At 36.6% G+C, this 13,766-nt stretch overlaps 1 protein-coding gene across 2 annotated transcripts in view; it reads right to left on the reverse strand.

The window, feature by feature from the left end:
* PDS5A (PDS5 cohesin associated factor A) overlaps window positions 1–13,766 on the reverse strand; it is a 77,163-nt gene that overhangs the window by 15,289 nt on the left and 48,108 nt on the right. For both annotated transcript variants that reach the window (XM_065062617.1, XM_065062615.1), the window contains exons 12-26: window positions 13,398–13,549; window positions 11,960–12,073; window positions 11,238–11,319; window positions 10,874–10,922; window positions 10,630–10,769; window positions 8,988–9,103; window positions 8,176–8,281; window positions 6,683–6,843; window positions 3,949–4,072; window positions 2,679–2,837; window positions 2,365–2,433; window positions 1,561–1,697; window positions 1,131–1,254; window positions 663–867; window positions 77–191 (exon numbers count right to left, since the gene is read on the reverse strand). In XM_065062617.1, coding sequence (XP_064918689.1) covers window positions 77–191; window positions 663–867; window positions 1,131–1,254; window positions 1,561–1,697; window positions 2,365–2,433; window positions 2,679–2,837; window positions 3,949–4,072; window positions 6,683–6,843; window positions 8,176–8,281; window positions 8,988–9,103; window positions 10,630–10,769; window positions 10,874–10,922; window positions 11,238–11,319; window positions 11,960–12,073; window positions 13,398–13,549 — 1,853 coding nt within the window. The remainder of the gene's footprint in view (window positions 1–76; window positions 192–662; window positions 868–1,130; window positions 1,255–1,560; window positions 1,698–2,364; window positions 2,434–2,678; window positions 2,838–3,948; window positions 4,073–6,682; window positions 6,844–8,175; window positions 8,282–8,987; window positions 9,104–10,629; window positions 10,770–10,873; window positions 10,923–11,237; window positions 11,320–11,959; window positions 12,074–13,397; window positions 13,550–13,766) is intronic.

A 13,766-nucleotide genomic window follows, 5' to 3' on the forward strand; every position in this document is an offset into this window, starting at 1 on the left:
TTACTCTTCCTAATCAGTTTTTTCCAAGCACAGAAAAATTCTCAGCATAACAATTATAGAATCCTTTGACACTTACTCTTTGACATCACGAAGCTGATCAACATCCTGAGGTTTTGTGAAATCTGGATCATGCGCCAGCAAGTGAATCATATACGGTACCACGTATTCAGGCAGCAAGGACAGCAATTTTTCTACAGTAACAAAAGGGAATAATGAATAACCTCTTTATTACACACACACACATATCACAAGAAACACTTTTTCAAAGTAAATTTCGACTTGCATTTTCTTCCTACAGATTTGACTTCTAATGCATCATTAAAAAGAAATGAACGAGTTTTACTAGTACAAAACTGCTTGGTCTTACTTCAGGAAGAAGTCATAAAGCCTAAAATATCAGAAAACAGAACTTCATTTTTTGAGCAAAACAACTACCACAATAACAGCATTGTAGTTTACATGCAAAATTCTCAGCAATGTACAGAGAAGTACTTTATGCTAAACTAAGTAAATATAGATTTGAATGTATCTGCTACAAAGATAAGGAAACAAAACTTATCCAGCCTTTCGTTACAAAAACAATTTACTTAAATATTAATGATTACTCCTTCCATTTTAATATTTGACTATTATATTCTGAACAATTGAACCAAAATACTAACCGTTAGCCATAGGATTCTGTTTAATATATTCTCTTCGTATACTGATGTTTTTGAGCAAGCACTGTCTGGCATGTGCTCTTCTCTCTTTCACAGGGTCTTTGGCACACAAAGCGAAGATTGCCATATATTCCAAAGGGAGCAGTAATTTCACAAGTGCCTTATGCAGTTTCTGGGCAAATATCTGCCTCACTTGGTAGCACTCGTCCTATAGCAACATAAGAGTACAACCATAAAAACCTTGGTCTTTAAAATAAATAACTAAATAAAATTCAAGGTGGAATTACGAGGAAACGTTTAAAAAATCTCAACGTGTGTAGCACAATAAATAATTGAAATTTCAAGAACTCTTCTGAAAGCTGCAGTGAGGAATAGAAAATACTCAAATTTGCAGCAACAACAAAAGCTCATATGTAAGGACTCTGAACTCAATTAATTGAAAGTCACTTCAATTAAAATGTGGATACTTACATTAATGACAAGCGCACAGAGCTGGAACTGTTCTGGGGTAATTATTTCATGGTAACAGGGTTCCTGTGCAAGCTTCATTATTGCACTACCAGCAGCTAATCGCAGTCGAGACATATCCGATTTACTATACAAGCATGAGAGGGAAAAAACAAAACACAACTCACCACAACTATTCTTAAATTACTTGCATGTCAGGACTCCTTTTAACAAGATCAAGGAGCAATTAAAGTTTTTCTCTGTCAGGTCAGATCACAGTTCTATAGCTTCCGATCAAGCTAAATTAATTCAAGCAAATTTGTGAAAATAAGGTGCTCTGCTTTCCCCACAAAAAACTTAATTCCAGTCAAATGAGAAGAGTCAAGTTTCTTGTTTTCCTATCGCTGTCTAAATGAAAGCAACGATTTTCCCCACAGATTTTCTCTTTTCTGACCTGATTCGCTTCTGTTCTGTCAAGTCTCCTTCGCTGACGAGCATAGCTGATAATAACCGGAGTGTGGAATTTGCAGACTTGGACTGGTTGTTTTTCATACCCAACAGCCAGCGTACCAACAGTTTAATTGCTTGCACCTATCAAACACGAACAAATCAGCAATGAACTTACTTCAGAGATAAGGCACTATAACCTACTGTTGTCAAACTGAAATTTCCATTGACTCCTATTTATTAGAGCTGATATATTTTTAAAGGAACAGAATGAAGCAGTAAATATTTACAGAGTGAAGAAGGAAGTAGCAGTCTTTGTGACATCAGGACATTTCAACTATGGTTCAGTGTCTTCTCACAAGTGCATCTAGAGGATGCAGGATACTGGCTACATGATTAAAAATAAGAGCAACTAGATAAACATTTCTAGAAATGGCCATAATTAGAGTCACAGCAAATAGCCTATGAAGATGAATTAATAACATTCATCAGGGTCTCAATTTATTTAAAATCTGTTTACAGTCAGCAAAGTCAAACTACCGTTCTTGTAAGGAAAACTAAAACTGTTTAACCTCTTATTTTTTTCTCAACATAATTAATATCAGTAAGTGAAGACACCAAAATGCATAGTTTCTACCAGTTCTATAACTGTGTGTATCATACACAAAAACTCTAGAACACTGCATATTCTATGGAGACCAATATAAAAGAACTCAAAGGGATTTATTCTAATACTCTCAATTGCACAACTTGGAAAAAGTGCATTTTAAATCTCAAATATACATATTATTACTGACAGCAGATCATTCACCTTTGCTAGTACTTCTGGAGAAACTTCTTCATCCGGAGACCACAATTTGCCATTTTGCTCACCTGTTGACTACAGACATTTATGTAAGTTTAAGAAGTTGTTCAAGCCATACAGAAAATTCAGAAGTAAAAATGGAAAAAAGTCACGGACTAAGCTTACTTTCACACAAAGATCTTTTCTAATGCAATTATCACTGTACTAGCCATTTACAGAATGTTCCTTTATCGACTGCTTTAACAAAAAAGCTCTATTCCCCACAGAACTAATAACAGGTGAAGAGAATAGTATGGACTTACCGAAAAAGAAAATCTTACCCTGTCATTCATTAGGAGATCTTTTACAATGAAATTTGCAACAACAGATTTCATTGGAGAAGCAAACTGGTCTGGAGCCAACATAGAAATATGACCCAACGAGACCAATGGAGTTATAAGTTGTTCTGGCACATCAGCATTCAAACTTCTACTAAGAGGCTGAGGAAGGAGGAAAAACAAAAAGTAAGCTAGCATGACTAAAAACAATTTCTTTTACTGTGGGATTGCTGATGGGTTTCACAGTTTTTCTATAAGCAGTAATAAAGTTAGCAAACCAAAACAGAAAGAATGTGATTTCCTAATGAAATGATTAACCAAAAATCTCACATGAGATAAGGGCAAAACAAATTTTGTATTTTCTTCCTCTCTCAGTCGTAGAACACATTTAAACCTGGGAGACATGGGAAAAACTGGCTCAATTGTATTCAGGAGCTGTGAAGATCTGTGAAGATCTCCAAATGGCAGGAAAACAAAAAGCAGGTAAAAAAACTTTGGAAACCACCAGGGACATTTCTTTCAGTGATCAGCATTTCTCTTCCAGGTAACAGTCACCAGTGCCACTGTATCACCCAGCATTCTCACACCGGATTCTGGAATTAGGAAGGGAACATGCGCTCCCACAGATGTCAAACTCTGTAAGCTTAATTCAAAGCTTTTCACACTTCTGACTTATGCATAGGTTCAAAGATAGCAGAGATTAAGAACCTAAGATATTTTACAAGTGCAGATTAATAGTGTTATTATTTAAGAGATTACTGTGAAAAGCAATAACCCCTCTGCTCTGTATAAGGTGATTTTTTGCTTTACAACTTGTCTAAGCAAGCTAACATCTGAGCTTATAGTCAAGTAGTTATTCTGCACTAGCTTCCTCAGTGAGAAAGTGCTGGATGCACAAAGACCTTAAAGCATGGTAATTTAATACAGCCTGAAAGTAGATGTCTCATTTAGTATCCGCTAAATGTGTCCTCATGGGATTTAGTGTGGATCATTCCAGCGTATTTAGCTTATTTCCCCCTAACTTTTCCTGTGTAGACAAAAAGGAGTACTTATCTATCAGACATCAGAATATTAAGAAATTGTGACTGTAAGACATAAACATCAATAATTCGATATTGTAAAGTTAATGACTTATCTTGACTACCATGCACCTTTAGGCTTCCTGACCTCATACATTGTTATCTATTAATAAACAGTATGCATTGAGTTAATGTTAATTACTAGCATAAATTAAGAACAGCAGAAACAAATGTTAAAAACAAAAAAGACATACCTCGAAGATCTGTGCAAGTTGCACTTCTTTATTTGAAAATATGGCATGTATACAGTGAACAGCTTGTTTTGCCTGATGAGGTGTGCCTCTTTTCGCTTTCTGGTGCAAAATTGGAATTAGTGTTCTGTGAACATTAAACAAAATACTTCAAAATGCAATTTACAATCTACAAAAATAAAGCTCTTCACCTATATAAATGTATCTTTACAGTCTTATAAATCAAGCATTCCTTTGAAGTCTGTTCAGGAAAGATTGTAATCACAAAGTGAAAAGCAGAATAGAGCTGTATTTAGTGATTCTTGTTGAACATGTGCCTGTACACAGTTAAGCAGAAAAAAAACCCACAGGGAAAAATCGAACATGAAAGAAAATAATGATCAAAATAAGGCTGCTTAGAGAGCCTATATTTATGAGGTGGAGAGAACCTGACAAGTTCAGCTAGGGTAAACTCCTGGGCTTCTTATCCAAGCTGGAAGTGGCAAGGCTGAAGAAAACGTATGAAAGTTTGGAATAACCACAGAACATCAGTGTGTTTATAGGCCCCTCCTGCTTTAATTTTGGTCTTTAATTGCAATATACACTCAAGCAAACTACTGCTTTGTTCTGAACTTTTGAATTTGAATCCCTCAAAATCCATGTGCTGTTCAGAGGCCGCTGGAGGGAAGAGCAGGGCAGAGGCCACTGCAGAGGCCAGCGGGAGGTTGGTCAGAGTGTTTGGTTCCGGTCCTGAGTGAGCACTGGGAGGCGGCCTGGCCCCTGAGACACCAACTCATGAGGGTTACCTCACAACTCGCCCAGCAACTGACTTGACAAAACAAAATTGCCTAGAAAGCTTCTGACACAGAAACATCTAAAAAAACTTCCGTGCATTCTTGAAGGGCTCAGTAACAATACAGCATTCTGTGCACGGATTGTTCAGCACCCAGCCTTCACTGGCACATCCCACATAATCAAAATCAGCACCAAGAGGTGGAAGAGCCCGAAAGGTTGAAAGAATGATGTCTCGAACATTTTCCTCGAGAACCACACAAAAGCCCAAAACAAAAAGACCTCTAGAAAAATGTTAACAGTATCCTAAAGTAGGAGGATGTTCTCCAATCTGTTAAGACTTCACAAACTGGATTAAATAAGAACCAAAATAGCAAATAATTAAGTAAAACCCTTGTTTAAAATAAGGACTTCAGCCAAGCCTCGGTGCATCAGTTGCAAACCATACCTCATCGCACCCCAACCAACACTGATCTGCAAAAGGTGAAACCTGACCCGTTTACGTGCACATTTACATGTCTCACACCTACAAGTTTACACGAGGTCACAGGCTGTCTTTGAGCATGGCCAATGATTCCATCAGACTCCAGAGTCATGCAGCAGTCCTTGCCCATCAGCTGGTGCACAAACCCATTCATTTTCCATGTGAGAAAGAACTTGGGCTACTGCTGGTGAGCACTGCTCCAACAGACAGCCGGCGGTCTGCTCACAAGTGGTTTAAAGAAACCCTATGAAACACGTCACTTGAAACAAACTATCTGGCTGATTATACAAAATCTTTTGTTTACAATAAAGACTTCTGAATGTATGAAATCCAGAACATCTGCTTGTCCTCAGACTTCTTTTTCCGGTTTGGGCTTTCAGAACATTAACCTGACTTGCTTGCAAACCCTGCCAAGGACTAAACCTCCATTTTGACAGCTATATTTTTAAGTTATTTGATGCTGCCCAGATGATACTTCAGCAATACCTGGCTAAGGTATTTGGCACAAAGCCAAAAGAAAAGTCAGCAACACCAGCTCCTTTAAGATAAGATGAAATTCTATAGCAATGAAGAGTTTTGACTGAACTCTAGTAGGGAACTACAGACAATTGAGACAATACTGGGAACTACACTGACAATGGGGAATTGCTGGGCTTTTCCTTCTCTTCACCTCTAACAATGTCTTGAAAGGCGTCTCATATGTGATCTTGTAACATTTTTCTTTTGCCCCAAATCTGATTCAAATCCATAAGAATCACTGAGGTTACATCTTCAATTCACCAAGAACTTAAGGTGTACATTGGTATGCATTTTAGCAAGATGCTATTTCAATATACGAGAACTTGAAACCCGTGCTTTATAATCTGGATTAGTGAGCTACTAACAGGCTAATTTTAAGGTTTCAGACGTTACCCACAAGATTTTAAATAGTCTGTGAATATCTAGTAGATTATGCAGCTTTAATCAGCAGTTAAAGCATGAATTGCATAATGACAACTTATAGACAGCCAATTATTCTTTGTTAGAAATTAATGCCTGCTTTTGGATCTTGTTTCCCAACTTGTTTCGTAACAAACAGAGCTGTTAACCATCAGAGACTGTACTTTTGTTCCTTATAAAGACTGAAAAATTGTGTGAAAGACAGATATGAGTAGAAATGATGCCACAAGATTATATCTTTGCCATATTTTTGCCATTGCTTCTTTTGTAACCTATGAAACACGCTACCTGGTGGTTTTAATGAGTCTATTTTAAGAAGATTTTTAAGAAGCACCTAACATCTTCGGTAAATACACAACAATTGTGAGAATGCAGAATTTAAAAACGAAGAGACAGAAAGATAGTGAAGGAATACAAAATTATGGAAGAGAAGCTGTTCACATTTACAAGACTATGAAGTAATTTCAGGGGCAACATAGTGAATAAACTATCAAGAGGCAGAATTCCAGGTATGAAAATCAGGGCGTAAAGAAATACACTTACGATCTTATCTGTGGCAGGTCTGTTTCTATTTTGTGACCCGTGTTTCTGAAAATCTGTATGGCTGCCTCAGCTACTTTATCATCTTCCATCCTGAGGCACTGCAGCAGAGACTCATACGTCTCTGCAGAGTGGAACGAGGTAGGATGTGTAAAGGACAGAACCTGTAGATACACATTAAACCAGAGGTATATTTATTCACGGTAAATGAATCATCAGAAAACAAAATTATGGCTGTTTATGAGCATTACCATCAACATAAATAGATATTACATGCTCATATGAGATTATTACACTCCATAACTACATTTTGGAGGTGATACATGTGTTTTCAAATAAATTAATCTATGGTTTGTTCTTCAGGTCCTCCCCTCTTAATTTCTCTAGAATCTATAGTCCCTGCACAGAAAAGACATCAAGAAGGTAAGATATCTACAAACAAAACATAGATTACTGTCCTTTTAATCCAAAGCTAATGAAATAGAACCCATTCTGTAATAATAGAAATGTCAACTAAGAAACTAAGCATGCAGGGATTCAAGGTAGGGCAAGAAAGAACAAAAGGTTACCCCCAACCAAAACTACATTAAGTTCAGATAACATAAGGCAAGGAGAACAATGAAAAGTTGCATGTATTTTGGGTATTCTTTGGATTTATCTTATCTTGGTTTCTTCGATCAGAGTTGCCTACTTGAGTGAGTATCAGTGTGTGAAATAACATTCTTAAAAGATATCCACATCACAGCACCAAAATATTCAACCTTGGCAGATTTCTTTTCTGGGCTGCATTAGCAAACAGACATTACTTCCTTGCATACTCCTGTAGAACTATTTCTACCATGGTTGCCATTACCAAATTTGGCGTGATATATCTCCACGAACTCCACCTCGTTCATTCATATCTCTGAAAAGTCTCCCTTTAACATGTAACCTTCCTCTCTGTTCCCTCCTATATTTTATACTGCCCTTTGCAACATGTTCAAAATGAAGTCTCATTAGTGAACTGTCAAATCCATCACAGATGTTTTCCAGATATTTCAAATCCTTCTTTCTCCCCCAGCTACTTCCCATCACCACTGAGAACACAAGTTCCTCTCTCCCCTTTTTTCCTCTACATAACTTGGCTCTTGGTTTATTGCTTGCGTTCCTTCCAGTACCATATAGGCCCCAAGGAACATGCCTCTTCTAATTTCCCCATTTCTCCTCCTCTCACTTTACCTCTGCACCTTCTTCTATTTGACTGCCCTAAGCAGAAACAAATTTATACTTTAATGTGCATATTTCAATTCTTGGCACTCTTTTGAAAACATACTTCTTCCAAATTCCTACTTCTTCCATTATTCTTTTCCCAAGCACGTACTAACAACCAAACAGTTTCACACATTAAAAAAGTATTATCTAAATAGTAACTATTAAAACCATGCTAAGATTAATTCATTAGTCATACCACTTTTGTCCCTTCCATTACAAACTATAGCTGCATTAATGTAGATTACCTTGAGAAGTTCAAGTCCTGCACGAATAGCGGTATCAGGACTTACACCCTCCTCTTCATCATCAGCTGTCCCCTCTATGGATTTATTCATTAGTTTTACTAGTGCACTGAAATAAGAGATAAAAAATAAAAAAGCAAATGAATGTCACAATGTACAATGTTAAACAAGTAATGTTGCTGCTATCTCCAGCCTTTTTGACAATAAATAAAGGGAAGGCAACAGTCCCTTGTGGGGGAGAGGTCTTTTAGCCTTTTTGGTTTTTTAAATCTATCAAGCTATTCCATTATTCATTTTCCTTCTGAATTAGCTTTCTGCAAAATTAATTCTTTAGGGGGAAAAAAAAATAGACAGTAAAAAAAATGCTGCATGTTGGCAGCACTCAGATCAACACATAGTTGCATGAGTTTCAGAATATAATTAGGTTGCCAGACAAGTCTCAGAAGAAATCCAAACATTCTCTTACACAATTCCACAAAAGCTAATTAATTCAGCTGCTACATGGAAGACTGTATTGTAGTTAACTATGTGAAAATAATGATCATCATTTTCACCTTAAGCCCTACAAATAACAGTTTCACTGGGAACAACTACTACTAATATATTTTTTAAATAATTTGCAGATGGCACTGCAAAGAAGTAGGAAAAAAATCAAACTGCATTCTCTAAGCTGCTAGAAATGAAGATACCCACACTTTTTTATTTTTTAAAGCATATGTACTGCTAGCACAGACTAATCTAAATCCCTTTTTTTTTTTGGTCATTTGAATCACATTTATAATAATTCTTGAGTAAGTATGATCTTTCAAACTTACCTAATGGCTTCTGAGTCAATATGTACAGGGGCAATTCGTTCCAAAAGAAATTTGACCATTTCCAGAAAAGGATTTGTTGGCTGCTTAGGATTAGCAAGTTTCCGGGCTATCTCTCTCTACAAGAATGTCAGATACAAACAAGAATTATACTCACTTTTCTTACTACTTAAGCATGTTGACTAAACTAAATATAGCCACTTCATTTAACCACAGAGATTGTCTATATAATCACTGAAACATATTTTAAGGGAGGGCTGTTGTTATCTCCAAATCTTTCTTTATCACATTATATAGAAAGCAGACATACTTTGCCAAACTATTTAAATGTAAGATGCATTTAGGTTTCTAGTGAGAGTTCTTCAGAGCTTCTTAAGGAATTGCAGGACAGATACAAAACAGACTCAAGAAAGAGCTAAGTGGAATGGTAGAAGGAATTTAAATATCTGTGTTGAGAACAGTAATTCATAAATTTGTAGGTAACGCGGTTGTATGTGTGAGATTTCATATGCAACAATGAAAAAAATCGCACTAAAATCTACACTACTGTAGATGTGCAGAAGCACTACACTACCTTGGCTACAACAGACGTTCAGACCCCTATGGATGTTCTGGATCCAAAAATCTGGTTTTCCCCTCTGAATGCCCCAAATGTCAAGAACATTACTTCCATCTGCAAACCCAGCAGAAGGTGGATAAGAAGATATTTTTGTTTTGAACAGAAGTCTAAAATTCTCTCAAAGAAATGGCTTCTTGACCTTCCTTCTCCTAAAGGGTTGCATGCTGCAGACCCCAGAAATTAGGAAGCGGTTCTAGCTTTTATGCTAAATTATCTTCAGGAAGAGGAAAGAAACCTTCCTCTTGAAACTGCATCACTGCGCTCCCAAAGTGCAAGATCGACTGGTTTAGAAGGAGACACACTCTTCACATCAAGTGGTTAGGACATAATTCTGAAGGTCATTCTGCTCTCTTCCCTGGACAATTTCAGAGCCATCAGACAAAACCCAAGAAGCCTATGTTTGTTTGCTGATGCTCTTTATTGCTATTTCTGTCAATGAAATTGCTTACTTTTATTTTGGGACCATAATGGGAAAAAAAAATTATCTGTGATTGCTGGCACAAACTGTATGTCTCTGGAAAAGTCCAACTTCTTATTAGAATGTGTATTTTCATCAAAGAGGTTAAATAGGTGGGGCGTTGGGACAGGGACTGATCTCAAAATAACCTTCTGAGAAGAAAAAGAAGTTAATAATATGCAGATAATATTTGGCTTGCTGGTACTCAGAACAAGTTTCATCAGTGTCAGAAGAGAGTTTAGGAACTTTACCACAAAAGAGACACTCAAAATAAAATATTTTTTTTAAAAAATTCTTTTAGACTTCATGCTTGATGCTCATAATCTCAGGAAGGAATACGGCTAATTTTTCTTAGGAGGCAAGATGATGACCATAAATTACACTTTCCATAATCTTTACAGGTTAATCAAAAAGGTATTTTATGAAAGTCGGAAATATATCAAACTCGTGTTAAGGTACCAAAAGAGACCATGAATTCTAAGTAGGTATTAAAAGAGACCATTAAATCCAAATAACCGTTTTAAGCACAAATATTTAAGGTATAAAAATTTGCTGTTCCATTTCCTTACCACACAGACATCTGCCTGTTTACAAGAACACGTAGGGCTAATTAATAGTTCAAGCTGGGACCGCAGTTTCTCATCGTCACCCAGAACCTGATTGAATTTCTTCACAAAATCTTGTGCTTTTCCAGGATCTGGAAGGTTTTCTGTATGATTAAACACAATTTAACACTTGAGTATGCCAAGCTTCACAGAAGTACCATTTCCAGGAATGCTGTAATAACGGTTTATAGAACTTGTTATGACTTACTTGCTATGGTCATCAGCTTTCCAAACATGGCAGCACTGTTTGCTTCTGACTACGGACAACAGCAAAAACAAATGAATCAGCAGTATCTCCTTTATAAAATATACCTTTAAGCTGATCTGTTAGTTCTTCTCCAGCACTTAATTCCACTCTGAAATCTTACGTTTTATGTTTTTGTTTTAAGAATAAACACTAGAATAGTATAACAATACCATCAGCAGCTATTACATACAGAAAAAGGGAAAAAAATCTCCCTGCAGTATCAAAGAACTGGAAAAAATAACTAATTCACATAACTGATCAAAACAAATTGTTGGAAAAAGACCTTGAAAACAAATTATTAACATTAATATTTTCCAAACCGTACAGTGGGCTGCTTATGCAAGTCTAGTAGTTCTCGTACGTGACTTCTTAGCATGTTCTGGCACTTCCACATCTCATTCAGTGCTCTGCGAAAGTGCAAAACCAGAAAAGTTTACCAATTTGTTCATGACAAGAACACGATGGATGTATTAGTAAACAAAATTATTTATCTATCTTACAAGGGCAACATCTGCTAGGCACAATCAAAACCTACCAACTATTAAAAATAACTGTTCCAAAGAAGGTGGAACAGATTTTCTCTTTTTACAGAACATCACTTGTCTTATTATTCTACTTGGAGCAATTTCACACATGCAGGACAGCCACAGTATGTCTTACAACCACCCCAATTATCTTGAAAATAACCTTTTCAAAATAAAAACCAGGCCACTATCAACAAGCGTTCAGTCGTAGATCTCTTCATCGTGGGCCCTAATATAGAGCAAATCCAGAAGTAATTATTTGGACATTTTAAACTCAGAGTTATTTTTATTGGATGAAAACAGATGTATAAACCCACTCTCTTCAAGTATCGAGGTATCTTTTAGTCTAATGGACATGTAGAGTTTGTATATAAAAGGGAAATGTTTTGAAATACTACTTGCAAATAATGTTAAGAATCAATTACTTACATTATTAATTAAATCCTGATAATACACGTAAGACAATATAGATGGTGGAAAAGCCTGAGAAAGCAACTATTTGCTGAACACAAGCTATACTCACTTGACAGCATTGGGATCCAAGCTAGCATACAAATAGTACAAGCACTTCATTCGCTCTTCTGTTTCCAAATTGTGTGGAACGAGATACTGAGCAAAGATTTTCTCTACCAGTAATCTGCAGGAAAAGAAAAAATAAAAACTGTATTTCAAAAAGTGGTGATACCTTTCAGATATGTTGAAAGATCAAGAAATATCAGAAATCATTGCAACTAGTTTTTTTCAAAATGAAAAAAAAGTAGTTGTCTTTTTCTCATCTGTAAGGATCCCTTACACCACTGATAGAAAGATTAGCAAGAACTGCTTCTTGAGAGCTTTTCCCTCTTCTTTCATTTTCACTTCTAAGAGGGAGTAATTGCTTTATTTGTCACCATCCAAGTTCTCCTTTTTCTTTAGGCTCTCAGAATCTCCCTTTGTTCAATCTCATACATAAGAGAAAGGGATATAGACAGTAAAAAGCCCAAATGAAGGAGAAAGAATAAAAGTATATAACTCAAGGGGTAGGAAATGTAAAAATTTGAAGTAGACTTGAGGGAAAGGTTAAGATAAAATTGTAGTATTTGACAAAAAGCGAAACATTTGAAACTACTCATTAAGCTAATATAGAAGCTAAAAATCAAAGAGCCTTCACCACTGCAGTAGTAAGAATCCACTGTCAAAACTGGCAACTGAAGGAGGTGATTAGCCCACCCAGACTAGTCCCTAAGATCATGAAACACACAGTGGTAGCAGACTGCATAAGCCAAGAGCTAAGAATTGCTATACAGAAACGGCTGATTTCCGAATCCGCGGTATTAAAAAGCTAGGCTGAAATTCTGCCTTCATGTGATCTCATAGTTTGGCTTTCCTTGTGACAGATGAAGAATTAATAACGAGAGTTGAAAATTATTGTCCAAAACGTTGGCCAAAACACTCTTCCCTAAGCCAAAAAGGTATTTCAAAAATTAAAGGGACTTGAGTCACAGAACAGGGAATATGAGACAACAGCAGAAGCATCCCTGATATTTCTTCAGCTAAATGCTCCATTTCTACATAGGACACCAAAAGGAGAAGTCTGAGCACGTACTGTGGTGCGTACATGCATGAAGCTCGTAGATGACGGATGTGAACATGCTAGCCTCTGGGAAGCAGTAACACAAACAAGAGCTGGGCACAGTAAATGCAAAATTTGACTTTTTTGTTTTTTCTACACAGTGGTTAGTTAATGACAAGCTACCATCATCATAGATCTACTTCCATCAGTAAACAGAATGAATACGTGAACAGATAATGCAACCATCCTGAATATCTTGGTACATGTCTTAATGATTATTAATTAAATACATCACACTTAAAACCACAAACACAGAACATGATATAACACTTTCTCAGGATAAGCGCATATTTTCAGAGTATCTCTTATCACTATACAATTAAAATCAAGAAAGCTTAGGTTGACTCACTTGTCATCAATGCTATTTTGATAATATATGTGCAAAAGTTTATCCTTTATCCAGCTCACTTTCTCTGCAGCATCTTTTCCAGCCTCGGCATGAAGACAATACTTCTTGTATAGCTGGGCAAGACCCATCATAGCTTCTTTCCTTACTCGCCACTTGAGAGGGAAGAAATGAAAAGGAGTGGGGGAAGTGGTTTTGGTAAATAAATATCAAACATATACCAAATACAGTAAAGATGTAGAAGTGTGAAAGACAAAACAGCCACATTCTGACCTCCTACATCTCAACACTTCAAAAGCTGAAAAACGCTGTTCAGAGCCTCCAAATGAGAATCAGTAAAGCCCCCATACGGGGCTTCTTCCCCATCCTATG

The sequence above is a fragment of the Columba livia genome, chromosome 4 (assembly GCF_036013475.1).
Source record: "Columba livia isolate bColLiv1 breed racing homer chromosome 4, bColLiv1.pat.W.v2, whole genome shotgun sequence".
Taxonomy (NCBI): Eukaryota; Metazoa; Chordata; class Aves; order Columbiformes; family Columbidae; genus Columba; species Columba livia.